This window comes from Daldinia caldariorum (genome assembly GCF_022478825.1).
Source record: "Daldinia caldariorum strain CBS 122874 unplaced genomic scaffold F4812scaffold_2, whole genome shotgun sequence".
Taxonomy (NCBI): Eukaryota; Fungi; Ascomycota; class Sordariomycetes; order Xylariales; family Hypoxylaceae; genus Daldinia; species Daldinia caldariorum.
In genome coordinates, this window is record NW_025953038.1 from 3044448 (window position 1) to 3062545 (window position 18098).

The 18098-nt window shown below is 47.3% G+C and overlaps 7 protein-coding genes across 7 annotated transcripts; 6 read left to right on the plus strand and 1 right to left on the minus strand.

The window, feature by feature from the left end:
• The first annotated feature begins 1857 nt into the window (after positions 1 to 1857).
• Positions 1858 to 3267, plus strand: F4812DRAFT_197257 (uncharacterized protein). Its single transcript, XM_047930187.1, has 3 exons — positions 1858 to 2125; positions 2192 to 2224; positions 2284 to 3267. The coding sequence occupies exons 1-3, from the start codon at positions 2009 to 2011 to the stop codon at positions 2845 to 2847; spliced, it is 714 nt and encodes a 237-aa protein (XP_047794188.1). The 5' UTR covers positions 1858 to 2008; the 3' UTR covers positions 2848 to 3267.
• A 1139-nt stretch (positions 3268 to 4406) lies between these two features.
• On the plus strand, positions 4407 to 5371 carry F4812DRAFT_197153 (uncharacterized protein). The gene is made up of 2 exons (XM_047930186.1): positions 4407 to 4926; positions 5053 to 5371. Exons 1-2 carry the CDS (start codon positions 4560 to 4562, stop codon positions 5073 to 5075), a joined length of 390 nt encoding a protein of 129 aa, XP_047794189.1. The 5' UTR covers positions 4407 to 4559; the 3' UTR covers positions 5076 to 5371.
• A 356-nt stretch (positions 5372 to 5727) lies between these two features.
• F4812DRAFT_415868 (carbohydrate-binding module family 1 protein) lies at positions 5728 to 7138 on the plus strand. Its single transcript, XM_047933009.1, has 2 exons — positions 5728 to 6246; positions 6306 to 7138. Exons 1-2 carry the CDS (start codon positions 6117 to 6119, stop codon positions 7049 to 7051), a joined length of 876 nt encoding a protein of 291 aa, XP_047794190.1. The 5' UTR covers positions 5728 to 6116; the 3' UTR covers positions 7052 to 7138.
• Positions 7139 to 7529: 391 nt separating this feature from the next.
• On the plus strand, positions 7530 to 8758 carry F4812DRAFT_415870 (uncharacterized protein). Its single transcript, XM_047933010.1, has one exon. The coding sequence runs from the start codon at positions 7698 to 7700 to the stop codon at positions 8367 to 8369; it is 672 nt and encodes a 223-aa protein (XP_047794191.1). The 5' UTR covers positions 7530 to 7697; the 3' UTR covers positions 8370 to 8758.
• Positions 8759 to 10974: 2216 nt separating this feature from the next.
• F4812DRAFT_415887 (uncharacterized protein) lies at positions 10975 to 12669 on the minus strand. The gene is made up of 5 exons (XM_047933011.1): positions 12304 to 12669; positions 12211 to 12239; positions 11695 to 12140; positions 11502 to 11557; positions 10975 to 11451 (listed from the first exon to the last, which is right to left on the minus strand). The coding sequence occupies exons 1-5, from the start codon at positions 12331 to 12333 to the stop codon at positions 11212 to 11214; spliced, it is 801 nt and encodes a 266-aa protein (XP_047794192.1). The 5' UTR covers positions 12334 to 12669; the 3' UTR covers positions 10975 to 11211.
• A 442-nt stretch (positions 12670 to 13111) lies between these two features.
• Positions 13112 to 15383, plus strand: F4812DRAFT_415900 (S-adenosyl-L-methionine-dependent methyltransferase). Its single transcript, XM_047933012.1, has 4 exons — positions 13112 to 13133; positions 13238 to 13338; positions 13406 to 14137; positions 14212 to 15383. The coding sequence occupies exons 3-4, from the start codon at positions 13849 to 13851 to the stop codon at positions 15102 to 15104; spliced, it is 1182 nt and encodes a 393-aa protein (XP_047794193.1). The 5' UTR covers positions 13112 to 13133; positions 13238 to 13338; positions 13406 to 13848; the 3' UTR covers positions 15105 to 15383.
• Positions 15384 to 16361: 978 nt separating this feature from the next.
• F4812DRAFT_197518 (Zn-dependent exopeptidase) lies at positions 16362 to 18085 on the plus strand. Its single transcript, XM_047930188.1, has 5 exons — positions 16362 to 16634; positions 16697 to 17129; positions 17203 to 17430; positions 17602 to 17663; positions 17727 to 18085. Exons 1-5 carry the CDS (start codon positions 16482 to 16484, stop codon positions 17958 to 17960), a joined length of 1110 nt encoding a protein of 369 aa, XP_047794194.1. The 5' UTR covers positions 16362 to 16481; the 3' UTR covers positions 17961 to 18085.
• Positions 18086 to 18098: the final 13 nt, after the last annotated feature.

Genomic DNA, 18098 nt, shown 5'->3' on the forward strand with positions numbered 1-18098 from the left:
TGGTTAAAGATGTGATGGCAAACCGGGATTGTACTCTCCGTCTCGAACCGAGAGCCATATTCACCTCAAAAACAAAACTAGGGCAAGCGACTATCCCTTTAGAAATACGGTTATACTTATCTGAATCATTGCAGTTATGACACCTCTGATTTGCTCAGTCCGCCGGCCAGTGACGGAAGAGATTGTGGCAAAGACCATGGCAGTTGAACAGAGAAGAGGTATTCATATATGGAGACATGCCGTGAACGCTCAGAATCTGCGTGGCACACCTCCTTAGTATACCATAACATTGGCTTTTAACAATACGTTTTATAGCCAAGATGTACGAAAATAAGATAAACAAATATATATTCATAAACTTCAGTTCTCATAATTCATTCCTATGGTTTATTAGTGTTGTTCTGGCCTCACTTGTCGTGGCATCGTATATTACAGTCTTGGGAGGAAGTATTTCAAGTTACGATATCTTGGAAGATTGCGCCACCTTTTTTGACGCTGTCCTGACGCTGTCCTGACGCTGTAATTAAAGGCTTGGTCGAATTTACTAGCTTTATCCCCACATTCGGAGGGCATTCCATCACGATATATTGGCCGAGAATAGGTACTGGGGGGAGCCAGTCGTCAACTAGCACTCATCGTTCTGCCCATATAATGCGATTCATAGCTCCTTAACCTTAGGTACATTGCTAATCAAAGCGTCTGGATGATTACAGGGCGTCATATTGCTTCTCCTTCTTTCGATCATCTTCCTATGTTTATTATCGAAGCTTTCTTGTGAAAGCTTAATTATACCTGCCTTAGGTACATAAAAGGGTGTCTTGTGAGATAGATACCTCGCCATTTGTGTTATGCCATGACTCGCTATTATCTTATTTCATGTTTCTGATGCTGATTGGTCTAATTTTTCATTCTATCGACCCCGGCGTATGATACTTATACCGGACTCCTTTCCGAGGTGAAAGACAACAGGTTGATAGAAAGCAATGATGTTACCCCTCTCTTCGACATCTCTACTTAGTTCAAGTTTAAAGTGTGGAGTGTGGGTTGCCATGTAGGGTTTTTAAGATCCGATAAATCGTCATTGGCACTTGGCTCGCCGGTTTAGGGGTACCCTTGACGTTGTCAAGATTGGTTACTTGACTTTCTCGTGGAATTATGCTTAGTCCTATTTTTCTGAAATATGGACTCACCGTGATATACAGAAGAGACCGACGAACGTGAATGCTATTGGACTGGTTCAGGACATTACGCCTGCGAGGTAGCTCATTAAACATTAGACTGGGAATCGATTCACCTAAAGAATCCACCCATACCTATCTGGGTAGGTAGCTAATGTACCTAAGGTAATTAAGTTTGATTATGGCTCTTGCTAGGAAGAAAAAAGGAGGAAGGAAAAAAAGGTATTTGGTCGGCTAAACCACATTAGTGACTGGAGACAGATCTGAGACGAGGACTTACGATGACCATTAGTGTTAGGTACTTACCTTAGGTAGGTATGTAACTGTGCACGGCGGGCCCTTGTTGCGACCGTTTCCTACACACAGGAGTATACTAAACTTTTACTGTAAGAAGTTTACTGATGTACGAATTTTATAACTACCCAGAGAAACTACTCCGAGGATATGTATTTTCGGCACCAATCTCTGCTAATATGCTGTCTACGTCGTGCTACCGTCAATCATTAGCAACAACCCGTATAATATAAAGCAAAAGTACGGGTCCTTTGCAGTTCGCCAACTGAAGATTTTAGGCTCTCTTCATTGGCTACTCGGAGCCGGCTCCGAAGGCTCTGCGATTCTTCCCTGTTGAGCTCCACGTCCCTATTCTATCTTCTTGGAAAAGACTAAAGCTGTTGGAAACTAATCGAACCCGTGATTTGTGGTGATCTTTTCCGTGTGATTGGCCCTGATCTATTCAGCCGATACCGACCATCTCAAGCCCTTCGACTTTTCAGGTACCAGTGTATTGATTTAGTCTTGTGAATATCGGGCGAGTTGGATATTATTACATGGAGCCGAGAAATCTGAAGAAGCTCGCGCCAGCACCGGCTTCGTCTAGCAGTCGCGAGACTCCTCCACAGATTTCTATATCTGCTCCGGGTCCACGTAGGAACCTAACAAGGAATGTAAGTTTGGTTCCCATACACCAATTAGGAGGACGTCTTTTTCCACCCATAACACACTCATTATAGGCATGCTCTCCATGTAAACTCAAAAAGGCAAAGGTAAGCATTACGGCCCAGTTTCTCGAGTCAAATATAGATTGAGACTAAGGGAATAGTAGTGTGACGGGAATCGGCCTGCATGCGGGAGATGTCTGAAAGCCGGCGATGCGTGTTTATACGAAGTCAACAAACGAGACATCGGCAGACTGCAACTATTAAGCGACTACGACACGACCAGACTACAGAATTTTGAAGTGGTCTTTGGGGTTTTACAGAATGGGACCAAGCATCAAGCTACTGAATTGTTTTCACAAATTAGGCTCGGCGACTCCATCGAAAAGCTTGCGTCTGCGTTAAACCCTTCAATCTCTGGACAACTAGGTTCGTTGCCGTCCGAACAAACAACCTTCGTATCGATTTCAGATTCAACGGCCACCCGTTCCGAGCTCGAAGACCCTTCCATGGTTGTGCAGTCTCAAAGCTTCATGGATCTCTTACTGGATCAAGATGACTGGACACAACCTTCTGAGGACGTTGGCCACGGATCTGAGATGTTCCAGGATGGGATGCACGATAGAATGCAGGACGTAATGGAGGTCGGGATGCAGGTCGGCATACAGGACGGAATACATGATGGAATACATGATTACGCCCCCCATTCCACCCAACCCGATGGCCAATAGCCCTGATATCCTCAGTCGATTGCCTCTTAATCCACATAGCATACGATTTCCCAATATTCACCGATTCGGCAGCGAGCTCTTCGAGTAGCACAAGGCTTTTCTATCTTCGACTGGAAGCGAAATCAATTTACCCGCGAAAATAATTTGAACATCCTTAGACCAGAGCTTCGAACAGCCTTCGGTGTTCGTTCTCAGCGCTGTGCGACTCGGACATATTACGCGGATTGATGAATAAATAAAGTGCAAATACTGTGCGAGGCGTTACAAGTCTGACGAGATCATCTCAGCGGAGTCTCGAGTTCCCTGTGAGCATTTTCAATAATTACCTACTTTCGAGCGGGCCATGCACCCTTATTATCACTACTTGGCTCCCTAGCCCGATTATTTTACAACATGTTTATATTGGCTGACATCCCGGGTTTAGTTGCGGACATTGTTCATAGGTGCAGTCTTCCATTGGCATAAGATTGTCATGTGGTGGTTATCACTAGTCCCAAAGAGACGCGATGGCAAATTTGAATAGAGGTTGGAAATATACAACGGGGAGTGGCGAACCTAGGGATGAATATTGTGGCTTTGTTGGAGATGCGTTGACGATCGTGCGAATGTACTCCGAATCTTGAGATATCTTGGGCTGCCACGTGAGGCTTTGTAAGCCGAAATCCAAGCCTGCTCTCGGGAAAATATTCCGACATAGCCACCTGACAAGTATTGTGCAGATACCTCGTATCGGACCATCGGACTTTCGAACAGCCCCAGTCCTGACTACTGAGGCCATACCATAACAAGGAGACAAGGAGGCAAGGAGGCAAGGAGGCAAGATGGAGTGGTCACTTGCAACCAGTCAAAGCATCAGCCATGTATATCGCACCAGCGGCACGATATACATGTATATGCAGACAGCTGAGCTACCCAAACCGTTTGGGAATGAATGGCAGATAGTTATATCGACCATTATTATCCTATATCTTCTCCTAATACCTCTGCTAATCCATACTACGTAACGTGTTTTTGTCTTGGAGGACATTCGGCGTGTTTGTTACACGCTTAGGCCTGAGTTAAATAGGATATACGGTAGATTTTGGGACTTCCCGACAAGGTATAAAGACTCGCTCGACAAGACGACTAATGAGAAAGGCTGGTCGTTGGTCATCATGGCTTAGTTAGAACTGAATTCATCAGAACAAACTATGCAGGAGACTTCTGTGAACTATACCTGCCATGAACCTCAAAATCTAAGATCACGATGCCTCGAGTAGCTTTCTAAAGATAGCTGTAAACTACGGCTCAGTTTGGCGTTGTTGGATTGTCACTTCGGGAAGCCGAAGGGAGCATACAAGAGCCTTAAGCAACGCGACGGTGCCAGGTATGGATTTGTAGCACGTGACACCCGCTAGATCACTCATTCGTCGGACTGTCTCCGGGAAATCTGATTGGTCCGGGAGTGATATACGCCTTAGTTGCTGATCTAGGTACGTACTATGTCTGATAACAGCCACAAGAAATACTGTACCTAACCATCTCAAAAACTACCTAGTACCTAACAGGTATGTAGTAAGTACCCCAGGTGCCCCGCGTATCGTAGCTGAACCAGTGAGAAAAGGGCCAAGTGAAAGCGTCGCCAAACATCAACCTTGCATAGATACAGTATATTAAGTAGGACAAAACGGCTCACATACCTACTCTAGACGTGGTGGAACTATTCTGCCGTTATGAGTCAGGGCGCAAAAGGTATTTTCGCAGCATTAATCCGAACTCACCACATAACCAGCCGCAAGAAGCTCGCGCGTGTGAAGAAGGCTGCTGCTTTCTATAACTTGCATGTCTTGATCCGAAGTGGTGGGTCACCCGGTATCATGTATGCCGAAGGACCTGACGAAGTCTCTGTCAGCAGCTGGGTCAACATGGTTCAGGGATTAAGATATAAAGACTTCCAATGCGCACAAAAGCCAGCTGCTCACCAAGTTCGGGGTGCTGTCGACCAAACAAGAAACGGGGGTTTCGAAGAAGTGGCTTCCGTAACCGAGTTCGGTGAGAGAATGGAGCAACGGGGATTAGGGAGTTGGTGGAGGATTGGGAGTAAGTATGCTCCGGAGTTTGACCCCTATTTCCGTTGCCGCTTCGGCTTCGGCTTCGGAAACATACCTGCTTACAGGTACCTATCTAACGGACAGGAGAACACTGCTAACTTGCTTGCTGCTATAGTGGGCTATAAAGCGTCTGACTAGCCGTTGCTCGCCGACTACTCCGCGAACGCTAACGCGTAGACTGTCTATAGTAAGAACTTAGACACGCATACCACCTTCGGCGCCTACTTAATCTAGATCTCCTATAATTCTCTTTGAGAGAATAGTTAGTAATGATTGTTGAGCATTTTATTGATATTTTTTCTTCATACGGATTACCTATTGGAACATGCTAACCGGATGTACAATTACGACCCTGTGATTTATTCATTTATCTCCCTAAGAGCTGGCTTGCTAAGAATATGAAGAGATATATCCCGTTCTTACCAATGTTTCATTGTCTCAAAAACTAATTAAACAGCTTCGCAATAGTTATGGTGGGTGCTTGTTTTGGTGCCGAGGATATCGGGATATCTTCTAGCTGGAGGGTCGGTAGCGTTGATAGGTGGTGTCTTTGAACCCTACCTCGGCGACAACGAGGAATATCCAAAATTAGAATGACGGCAAGCCATGCCTTTCTTTCTTCTTATACCTGGCATTACCGTTACACTGCCGATAGGCTGGTCTAGATGTGATGAGCGCATTGAGATCGGGGGTGGGAAATCCGGGGAATTCAACCATAACCTGGGGTATTCAGCCGGGCCAATTACGCCTTTCGGCGTTATTAAGTTTGACTATTTCTAATGAAGGACCAGGCCGAATCCAACTAGACGGAATGTCCTGATCCTCGTATGAACGATCATGGTGCGTCCGTCTCTCTGCGGTAGTAGCCATAACGAAGGCGCGGACTGGAAATATAAAACCCCTGGCGACTTCAACTTGGATCGTCATTCGAATTGCCTCTCCGAACTAGAACTACAAGGTTAACCTAAAGCCATATCATCATTAGACACTAGTTCATCAGCTTGACGAGATGAGGCCATCCCTTTATGCAGCGCTTACTGCCCTAGCTGCCACTAATGTGGCTGGACACTCTATATTCCAGGACCTCTGGGTCGATGGAGTTGACATGATAAGTTTTGAATAACGCTCTGGGGAGGGTATTAAACTAATCTAACTTAGTACGGCTCCCAATGCGTTCGAATGCCGCCGTCTAATAGTCCTGTTACCAACGTAAACAGCATTGATATTCGATGTAACGTCGGTGGTAGCCGAGGTGTCTCGGGAAAGTGTGCCGTGAAGGCTGGTTCCACGGTAACAATCGAGATGCATGCTGTAAGAAGAGCGATATTATATCAGGACTCTCCAGGATGGAGTTGTTGACTATTGCACAGCAACCCGGCGACCGGAAATGTAATAGCGACGCCATTGGCGGAAATCACTTTGGCCCAGTGAACGTATACCTTAGCCAGGTTCCTGACTCCTCATCTGCCGACGGATCTACCCCGTGGTATAAGATCTTCGCGGACTCGTGGTCGGCTAAGGGCACAGTTGGAGATGCCGACAACTGGGGAACTAACGATCTCAACTCATGTTGCGGAAAGATGGATGTCCCTATTCCGGTAGATACACCAGATGGCGATTACTTGCTGCGCGCTGAAGTCATAGCACTCCACACCGCGTCCAGCGCCGGCGGTGCTCAGTTCTACGTTTCATGCTATCAACTCAGCGTCAGGGGTGGCCAGACTAAAGCCGCTGCACTACCGGCTGGTGTTAAGCTCCCTGGCGCCCTGAAGAGCAGCGACCCTGGCATCCAAATCAACATCCACTCCAAAGTAAGCAACTACGTGAACCCGGGCCCGGCCGTAATCGCTGGCGGTACTACAAAGCAGGCTGGTTCGGGCTGCTCGGCCGGCTGCGCGAAGACTTGCGCCGTTGGCTCCGGTCCTGTCGGCACTGCCATTGGATCAGCCCCTAAGCCTACATCGGGTGCTGGCAGCCCCGGCGGAGGCCAAGCCGGATGTGCGCAAGCAAGATATCAGCAGTGTGGTGGTCAGGGGTACACGGGATGCACGGCATGTGCTGAAGGTCTTACTTGCAGTGACGTTTCTCCACCGTACTACTCTCAGTGTGCTTAAGGATAGGACCGGCCTAGGTTGTCTTGAATTGGGCTCTATAACTAATTTCATTCGTTAATGAATATAAATATAAATGATGGAAAGTGCTTGGACGTGAGCGCTGCGTAAAATTTAAATGCCTAAGGTACCGAACCTAAGGTACCTAGATTACCCATATGCTTAGGCCTAATTCACCACCCCCTGTTTTGTATCTGTCATGAACATTATTCGTAAGTATGGCAGTCGTTTTCTACTCAACCATATATGTTGTTACGTTACGTACCTCCTAATATTAAAAATTATAGCATTCGTGATACGTAAACTCTGATACGGCTTCACTAAGTACAATACTTGTGTTGCGTATTGCGTTAAAGCTCACCCCCAAGCCCCCCTCACCTGCAGCTACCTGGTTTAATGCATGTATTGGTGCAATGCGGGCTAAAGAAATTCCCCACTTGCTACCGCCGAATAACCCGACGATCAGTTCAAACATCCGTTCTCTTCAGTTTAGTTATCCCTTTATTCATTTAGTGTGCGAGGCATCACCGCAACGCTACTTCAAGCCACTTCACCAACTACCAACAAGATAAAGGGGATCTTGGTTTTGGTAAATACGGAGAAAAGAGAGAGAGAGAGACGAAGAAAAAAAAGCGAAGAAGTAACAAATATGACTGCCCTTAATGAACCTCACAAAACCCGCATCATCTCCCACATGAACGCGGACCACTACCGGGAGCTGGAGCACTACCTACGCGCTTTCAACGGACTACCCGCTTCTGCCGCCCGCGGCGCCCAGCTAACGGACATGACCACGGAGACCATGACCATCCGTACCGCGTCCGGGGCCACTCACTCCGTCTCCATCAAGCCGCCCCTAGCCTCTGCCGCAGAGGCGCGCGTGCGCCTCGTCGACATGGCCACGGAAGCCCTGCAGAAACTCGGGCTCAGCGACATCCGCATCTCGACTATCACGCCGCCCCGGGGTATAGGCGCCGCGACTTTCATCGGCGTCTCGCTGTACGTCGTGTGCGTCGCCACCCTGCCCCTCGTGCGGCCGAGCACCGCCGCCTGGGCGTTTCTGGACCAGTACTTCCCCTTCGGCGGCGTGGCCCGGTACTTCTGGGTCGTGCGCGCGATCCTCGTGCCTACAGTTGTGCTGCACCTGTTCGAAGCATGGTGGATGGCGCGGTCGCGGCTGACGAAGCACGGCGTCGACGCGTACAGCAAGCTATGGCTGCTGTGGATTGCGGATACCCTGATGGAGGGGTATCCCGCGATGGTGCGTTTCGACGGATTGGTGAAGACGGAGCGGAAGAAGAAGGAGGGCGGGAAGCACTGAGAAAGCCTCGAAGCGGATGTAACTGCTTTACAGAATGAAGGAGGGAAGCCCGATAGAGTATGTTATGCAGACTTTGGTAGTCAGGTGAGGCCTATGTTGTAATGAAGCACTGATGAATACATTCTAGATAAGCCGACGGCGATCTATTTACGCCACCCCTATCTGATTGGATCTATATTGTGAGAGTGATCATATGTACTTCCACTTTAACCGAAAATAAACCCAACCATGCGCCTTTATAAGGGCACCTGATACTGGATTTAGGAGTTTAACGGTTACTATATATGTATGTTGTCCCTGACATGTTGTACGAGCCAAGTGTCAAGATGCTGATGGACCACCACCTGAGAGACGAAGATAAGTTTCAAAAAAAAAAAAAAAAAAAAAAAAAAAAGACTACGTGGATGACACAAGGTCGCGTGAGGGAGGAAACCAAGTTTCCTTTGATAGGTATGGCTAGCAATGGAGATTGTGAAGTGAGATGTACAGATCCTACCCAAGTCCCCATGAGCTGTGGTCACTAGATCAATCATGAAGTTATTCCCAGTATTAGAGTATTAGTCAATACTCACTTCTACCTTAAACATGTAGCGACCAAGGAAATTAACTACCCCTGACCGAGCTTACTCTAAGATTAAGGCGAGGTTGAGTCTGGGAAGAACACCGCACCAAACCTCCTCACAGGAGGTTTAGAGAGGGTTCAGAGGGGTCTTCAGCCAAACTCCTTCACCAGACGGATGGTTGACCGTGTTGACTCTAGTATCGAACTCCCGAAAGTGGTTCTTGACTTCACCAGCGTCTGAGACCAAACCCCGCTTGGGAGCTCTTCATAAACGGCTACCAGTAATTTGGTAGTGTTGAGCCTAAGCCCCTTTCCGTAAAGTATGCGCGCCTCATTGCTCTCGGGGCTTTCGTCTTTTCCGGTATTGCCGAGGAGGCACGGGAGCTCGACGAGCTCAAATGCAACACATACCATACTAAAATCAAACGACATAAACAACTACATGCAAGACAGGCCGAAAGGGTCGAAGGAGAATAACGTTTTGGCTCACATATGTATTCAGCTGATTCCTTTTTATGACAGCATTAGTAGTACCTAAGCTCAATAATACGATCAGACATCCATCTCAAGGCTTTGCTTATTCCCCCACTCAATGTCACGCACCGCGTTGCATATACGTACTAGGTAACTTCCCATAGGAATGGGAATCTAAAGCTGACGTAGTCCTTTGTATATTGAAATAGACATTCGAGCTCGCCTGTACTATCTCGTCATATCTTGTGTAACCTGCCCGAAGCCGCCCACGAAATTACATATTCTATTCATTGTAGAAAGCAGCTCTGATTGATGTCTTAGCCACAGTATCTTCGCTCTCTCCTAGGAACCGTGTTACGCGGACTGAGGGTACTTCATATGGGTCGACAATTGCAACCGTCGGACCGCATGAAAGTACATTGGGTCCCCTGATTGCAGATAGAGGACAAGATCCAATACGAATTAGTGCAGACAAGAATTTGGAACGAGCCGTTCACTGGACTATGCAAATTACTATGTCAGTTTATGCATCCTTTGATTTATAACAGAATAACACCGGAGTGGTTCATAGGCACACCTGAAACCTTTATAAGTGCCCGTATTACAAGGAGAACCTTGTCTTTTACGAGGAACAGCAGCCTGGACTCAACTGGTCAGCTTGAACCAAATGAGGGAAGTGCTACACCACTGTCGCACATATTTTAACTGTTCATACGAGTTATGAAAGACCTAATCGAAACTTATGTACTATTGAGAGAAGTGTGGTATGATATAACATTGGTTAGGCCGGTTTCTAGGTCATGAGAAAAGGGGCTAAGAGCTAAGCTCCGCCCCGGGATGATGCTGCTATGCTTACGAAAATTCTCCTAAGTTGGATGTTGGATCTACGTCGACATTTTCGTTTAGTGCCTATGTCGTTTTTCAAGGCGAAGCCATGCGGAATTAAATGCACCTAGAAAGTTTTGAGGTCTGAATAAATGCACACCCTTGGAAGTATTTTTAAGGCTCATACCCACCTAAGAAGACCTCGCATCTGTACCTCGTTGGGTGTCCCAGTTGGGATGACATGTTTGCTGATATGTCACCTCTTTGTTTGCCTATTTACGTCTCCCGTGGCGTCTCTACGGCCCACAAATTTCTCTAGTAGAAACTAATTATGAAAAGGTCATACGAGAGACGCTGTAGTTAATTATACCAGGTACTCAGCTATGTAAATGTAAGGAACTAGATGTACAGTAGAAGTGTCTACTAGTCGTTTACCACTTGCCCATCCTAACACTAACATTGGACTCGGTTCAGACGAGACCCATACTAGTGTATGCAAAATAGAGTCAACTCCCGACGAATCAGAAGGCAACGGACGTCCCAATTTGGTATCCGTCTCTATAGACGCCGCCGAACACAAGATGGGGCCGCACCGCCACTGGAGAGTCAAAACCCCTGACATCCTACCTGGGTCCATACCGGCGACGAAGCCGGCTCCCCCATTTAGCCCCTTTGCTCGGACACATAACCTTCACTCCAGAGAAGTTTGGATACGTCATAGGTAACCATTGGTGAAAATAGGCATTCTGTAATTACATCAGTTTATTAGCTTAAGCATCTACTCTTCGTATCTCAATCTACCAATCTTTCTCAGTTACATATGGTAACGTAGCATTGTCCCTAGAAAATTATAACCTTAAATGCCGGTACTACCTCCTTTTCAAGACCCAATTCAGTTGCCATCGGTGTTCCTAATGCTTCGTCCGAACCTTCGCTAGAACTGATTACCCCTTCGACTAGGACGTCCGGCAGAGAAAACTACTACCAGTTATTTCCATCCTCTCCAAGGCCGGATGGCTCAATCCTATGATTTGCGCCGTTCTCAGCGGTGCCGTAACCGCGACGGCTATTTCCATTCTCACCGTCGTCTTCCTCATCTACCCTCCCGTTTTCTAGCAAGCCTTCGCGACTACTAGGGCCGATATTCTGAATGACACGTCTATATCCTGGCCCGGCGTTCTTACTTGAATTGCGCAGCCCGAAAAGGACGAGATGGGCCAACTGATACGAGAATTAGTGAAGATGGTGAGGTAATAGCCAAGGATTGTTACCTGGATAAGTCCGACGGCTACGGCTACACCAAACTCGAGCCCAGAGTTGCGTTGCACTGAAGTCCCGGTTAGCAATTATTTAAATAGGGGAGTCCGGGAACTTCGAGTCCTCGAGGAAGAAGTGCTCCAGAAATAGGTCCAGTGCGAAGGGTTGTGATAGGCAAAGCGAAAAAGAGCTGCCGACATCACTTACTCGTAGCGCGCCAGGGGGTAAGACAGAAGTCGTTTCTATCCTCATGGAGCTCGTGGCATCGACCGTTGGGCGCACTGCGATCCTTGACAGAGCGGAGACCACAGCAATTCAGAGCATCCTGTATGCGCGACATAGCCCTGAAGTCCTTTGCCTTGTACAGACGCTGCCAGTTCAGCTCCAGACTACAGTCGGTGACCTGGCCGGACGAGAAGCCCTCAGCTGCGAGGGTGGCCAACACCACCGTCAGGATAGCTTGTAGAACCGGAGGTACCATGGGCAAGAATCGTAACAGGGATGGATTTGATGTAACTGTCTGACGAAGCATTTGGGAAAATCGGGGTAGGTAGAAGAAGTTGGCAGCTGCTATAAATGGTAGAATGATTGTGAGGACGGTAGTACCAGTCGCTATGGGGAGAGATAGAGTGCTCGAGGTAACTTGGACATAGCTGTAGCATGTCAGTCGTGGGAACTAGGAGAGCATAGAAGCTGTAAGAAAAGGGATTCGAAATAGTTTACATCGCGACGGCCGCCAAAGCTAGCAGCACCTTTTGAAGATAGGTACCTAAGGTTAGCTTCAAATTTAACAAGCAGGCGTCCCAAGCTACTAACAAGAGGAAAGGTAATTGAAAAGTGAATCATGATGAAGTTGGTATTGTTTCGATTCTAGCAAGTCATCGATAGTTTTAAAATCGTAATAGTATATTAGAAGTAAGAAACTCCTATATTTACGGGAGTTGACGACAATGATCTCGAAGGAGAAATATAGAGGAGTCAATTAATTAACTTGGGCTCTTAGACGAAGGCTGAAGCTGAGGGGAGAGTTTATTTGGAGATAGGGAAGAAGGTCTGCCTGCATGCCTGAAGCCTTGCCTAACTCAAGCCTACCTTGTCCCTTTTTTCCCTTTTTCTTTTTCTTTTTTTTTACCCCTCTTATAAATGACAACTCGAATATGCATATTGCCGTTCTGGTCCAAGACAACTTAATTGCTATCCACATGTACCTATTGTATTGTGAGGTACCTAGGTATGTTGCGCAACATGAAAAGCGGTAACCCCCCACCTATTACATAGCCTGCTTCAAAGGTTCTGTGTCCGAGTCCGCGTCCCGCCTCCGCGTTTTGACATATCTGATTTCTGACAGGCATTAGAATGTCTTTTGGGTAAGTCCTACCTTTAGGTACCTAGGTACCTGCGTACCTTATCTACCACAACAAGCTTTGGATGACTTCCATTCCTTATCTTGGAATATACCTAACCTAACTTTTTCAAACTTGTAAGAAAATACCAACTAAGGCAGGTAGATCAGATATTCCTATCTTTTATTTCGTACGAGAGAATAGGTTGGTTAACATGATTTAGATTCATTCCCCAACCTACACTTGGTGTGAGCACCAACGAGCCTCATTATACAATGTGCACTTCGCCATCTAAGAACGTTGGTGAGATTTGGCTATGGGCTTCCCTCTATCCTTCGACGTCATGGGACGAGAAAATTAGACAAGGCGAAAACTAACATTGTTCTCGGTCTAATTCTTCGCCGTAGGACTGCATTTCATGATAGACTGATAGTCCATACGGGCGCAGACATCAGGTCAGACAGGAGCATCCATCTTTGAGTTACAAAACTTATAGAGGGGACACAAGGTTTCGAGATCCGAACAAACACCCACCCACGTAGTCCAAGCAATTATAGAAGCACTAACTCGCCTAGATAGTGACGCACTAGAACGGCGTTATGTCAGCTCTCAAAGGATTTCGGAGTTTGATCCATTCCGATGGCTGAACCGTGTCTTGCAGCTTTGGCTTACAGACAAATTGGAATGCCAATGTCCACGTGGATATGATGTAGAGCGCTATGTGTGAAAGTCACTCCTAGAGAAGTAAGGGGGAAAAATCATGTGCTGAGTAGTTGCCCGTCGTCTCCGGCTTATGTCCTGAACCACGAGGTAAAGCCTCTTATTCGGAATGTAAGAATCAACAGAGGGTCACAGGTTATAACCTTAGGCTCTTGGTTAGGTACCTACTCTAATTGCCTATATATACTCGTCTTTCATCCCTCCATAACTTCCTCCCCAACTTTACAAGCACACTCAGTTCTTATACCTACAGATACGATCAGCCTTGAGGCATCTTTCGCTCCTCATATCCTCCAATATGGCATCCGTTGACCAGGCTATCTCTAGACTTAATGAAATCAATACCGAGTCTTTCGATTCGGAATCTGAGCGTCTTCGACTCAGTAACGCGATCCTCTCCACACTTCGGAAAGTCCAGTCGCCCTGGGATATTGCAAGTACTCATGGCTTCGTTAATCCTACGATCGCAGCTTCCGTCAAAACATTGATTGATGCCCGTGTCTTCACGAAGTGGGTAGAACAAGGGAGTAAGCCTTTGAGGGTAGACGAATTCGCGGAGTTGACAGGTGTAGATGCTGTTCTTTTGAGTAAGTCTAGTCCTTAGACGATAATCAGTATCCAGTACCATATACTAGAGACATAGGTACTAACGATCCGTTAGGTCGTCTTCTTAGACACATTGCCGCCCAGCATCTCATTACCTTTGTTGGCGAGGATACGTATGCCTCTACGCCCTGGGCTTTGAGCCTGGGGACAGACCCTGCGATTGCATCAATCTATGGGACATTCTATCACGAATTAATTGCCCCGTTGGCTCTTTCGCTACCTTCGTACCTTGGAGGAACCGGATTTAAAAATCCCAACGACGAGAAAGACGGTAACTTCCAGCGCGTGCATGGCAAAGGCTCATCACTCTACGGGTTTGTAGGAGCTTCTCCCCTTCGTAGTAAAGAGTTTGCAGATGTAATGAAATGCCACGCACGAGGCAGCATTTTACCATGGACCGAAGTATACGATACGTATCAGATCGTCATGGGTGCCAAAATGGACCGCCCGCTCGTCGTGGACGTCGGTGGTAGCAAAGGTCATGACCTCGAAAAGTTTCACCAGAAGTATCCCGATATCCCGAAAGGTAGTCTTGTTTTACAGGATATACCAGAGGTTGTCGAGGGCTTGACAGTAGACCCAGCCATTTCCGTGTGCCCACACGACTTCTTCACTCCTCAGCCCGTCAAAGGCGCTCGGGCGTACTATTTACACATAGTACTCCATAATTGGCCGGACCACAAGGCAGCCGAGATCTTGAAGAATATCGCTGATGCGATGGAACCGGGCTATTCCAAGATCCTGATTTACGAGGATGTTATTAGCATGCGGGAACTTTCTATACAAGTCACCTTTCCGGACATGACAATGATGGCGCTATGTTCCTCCGCTGAAAGATTTGAAAATGACTGGCATAGGCTGGTCGGTGGTGTCAAAGGACTGAAGATTGTTAAGTTTTGGCATAGACCGCACACTATTGGGGGTATTGTCGAAGTTGACCGAATATGATTAGTTTGTGAGTTACCCTCATAATACTAGGTACCTCTTATGGAGGGAAGGAGGTGTTTCTTGATAAGGGGGAGAAGGGGGGACAATGATCTTATTGTGATTTTGGCAATTCAGTCAACTTTTTAAACAGCGCAGTCTTAAATCGTAAATGCGGCAACGATCCGGAGAACCTAGTTAGGTATTCTATGAATTATTACCTCTTGATTTAACACACCTATCAGGCAGGTAATTTTAGGCAAGCATCGATACGCCTGCTTCCCTATTGATATCTAAGTAACCATCTAAGGAAGGATAATTTGAATCGATTCCATACAGCATAGAAACTGCTCTCACTACCTAAAAAACGTAATAAATTTAAGCGAGTGGTTATTATACAACTGGTTATGAGTACTTAACCACTGAAGATATATGTAGTATCAACTAGACAAGTCCATATCGTAATATTGTAGTTCTACTAACTAATGAACTTCTGCATTAGTGTATTAAGTTCCAGTGGACCAAAATGACTACTGAACATCTCGTAAGTCGATGCTAGGTATTTGAAGAGTTCAAGTTATTAGTTCATGAACATCCTAGGATCACGCACTGCCAAGCCTGCAACCCCCTAATTACCAGCAAAGGGCCGTCGATCTCCAACTCCCGAGATCCGGTGGAGGTCAACCAATCTCGTCTTGGCAACATCTTAAAACCTTCCTATCTAGGGGACGTCAGCCGAGAAATCACCTATTGCTTCCCGCCAATTTCAGCCCAGATGTCTCCATCGCGGGGTTTACTGGCTGCTGTTAGGTAGCCACTGCTACCGCACGACCGTGCGATAAGACTTCACCTGCCGAGTATGTAGATCGCCTACACCGAAGCCCGCGTTTTCATGCCTTATGCCAAGTATATGCGTTAATCAATGGTAGGTAGAGGTACCGCAGTGGAACTGTTACGTGCTACCCGTCCAATAGTTGCACAGCAATTCGCGATGCGACCCCGGGAGGTGATGATCCGCTAGAGTGGGATGATTGAACACGCATGTTACGATATAAACAACACGGGTATCCGTGACAAGAAGAAATTCTATTTCCTAAGCTACTGCCTCCATACCTGTCCGAGGTTCTCCTTAGGATAGTATAAACTCTTGCGCGACCCATCGGGACCTCTAAGGTTACAGGCGAAGTAGTGAGCTTTCCGCATCGGCTGGTTACAGAACTTCGTGTTCGTGACTAGTTCGTGACTACTTTATAAGTAGCGATCATCTAGTCGTTAGGCATTGATGCCAAGGGCGTTTTTCTCTAGTCACACTTTCGCCGTTTTCGATCCCCGTTAGCATTCTACAAGTGCCTCACCTTCTGATTGCACATCGGTATATTCGAGGAAACCGACAATTGAAACATGGTCCGCCTACTACTCGTCGCAGCTCTGGCTGCTACTTCAACCGCTCTCGCCATAGGTCGAGGAACCGACCAGGAACCCCTGTTCACGATCCAGTTGGAACCCGGCGTGACGCAACAGGTGACCGAAGCCGAGAAGTTGGCACTGAAATTTGTGAGCAGTAATTATACGACTCATGCTCAAGATCCGAATTACTAAATAGCTACCTCCTGAAGCAAGGAAAGTCGTTCATCGACATCACCAACCGGCCGAACCTTGTACAATCCGCCACAACCGACGCGTCGGTCAAGGCCGCGGCGGCAGTATCGTATCCCAGCGCGCTAAACCAGACCGAAGCGGTTCGCGGTCTCATCTCCAAGCTCAGCAGAGAAAACGTGCAGGAGAAATTGACGACGTTGACCGAGTTCCACTCCCGATTCTACAACACCACATGGGCCAAGGACGCTTCCGACTGGCTGCTCTCCGAGGTCCAGGGGCTCCTCTCGGAGAGCAAGGCCGCAGGCGCAACGGTCAAGACATTCGAGCATAGGTGGGCGCAGAACAGCATCATCGCGACGATCCCCGGAAGGTTAACCGACAAGATCGTAGTGGGCGCGCATATCGATTCCATTAATCAGGAGGGCTGGGAGGCTCGATCGCCCGGTGCCGGTAAGGTCCACCATCTTACTCCGATTTAACACCTGCTCAAGCCGGACTAATTAATTGGCGATGTGTGAGCTAGATGACGATGGATCTGGCTCTATAACGAACCTGGAAGCTTTGAAGGCCCTCCTGAGCGATCCCAAAATTGTAGCCGGCGAGGCTGACAACACCATCGAATTTCACTGGTACTCCGGCGAGGAGCTTGGCTTACTTGGTAGTGGTGAAATCTTCGATTCATACGCTGCCGATGGAGTCGTTGTCATGGCGATGCTTCAGCAGGATATGACAGGTTGGGGTAACAATCCGAGTAAGCATTATTTTGGGTTCACTTCATAACCCCTTTATCCCAGCACAAGAACCAGTTAAGGGCTCCATACACTTAGGGGCAAGAATTGAGTGAAATAGATACCTGCCTTTGGTAGCATTAGATCGGGACCAACTGTATTAGGTACTTACATGCTAACCTGCACTTCGATAGTGGGCGTCATAACCGACTACGTCGACCAAGGTCTCACAGCTTTCATCCGCCTAGTCAGCGAGGTAAGTGTCACTCACTCTCGAAATCCCGGTAACCACCCAGCACCTAACAGTAGAAACCACCAGTACACGGACATCGGCTACGTCGACACGCGCTGCGGATACGCATGCTCGGACCACGGATCAGCAACGGCAGCCGGATACCCAGCCGCTTTTGTTATCGAGTCCGATAGGAAAATTGACAACAGGAACATCCACAGCGCGAAGGACACTCTCGACACCATCAACTACGACCACATGCTCGAACATTCTAAGCTCGTCCTTGGTTACGTGTATGAGCTCGCGTTTACTGCTCTATAGTTAAAATCATTTGAAGTCTACCAGCTATTATGTAAACGGGTTGTCTGTATATACCTAAATCGACGCCTACGTATATCGCGGGAAATTCCATAGCAAGACCTTATTTAAACTTGATTTAAGTGAAATTCTTTGCAATCT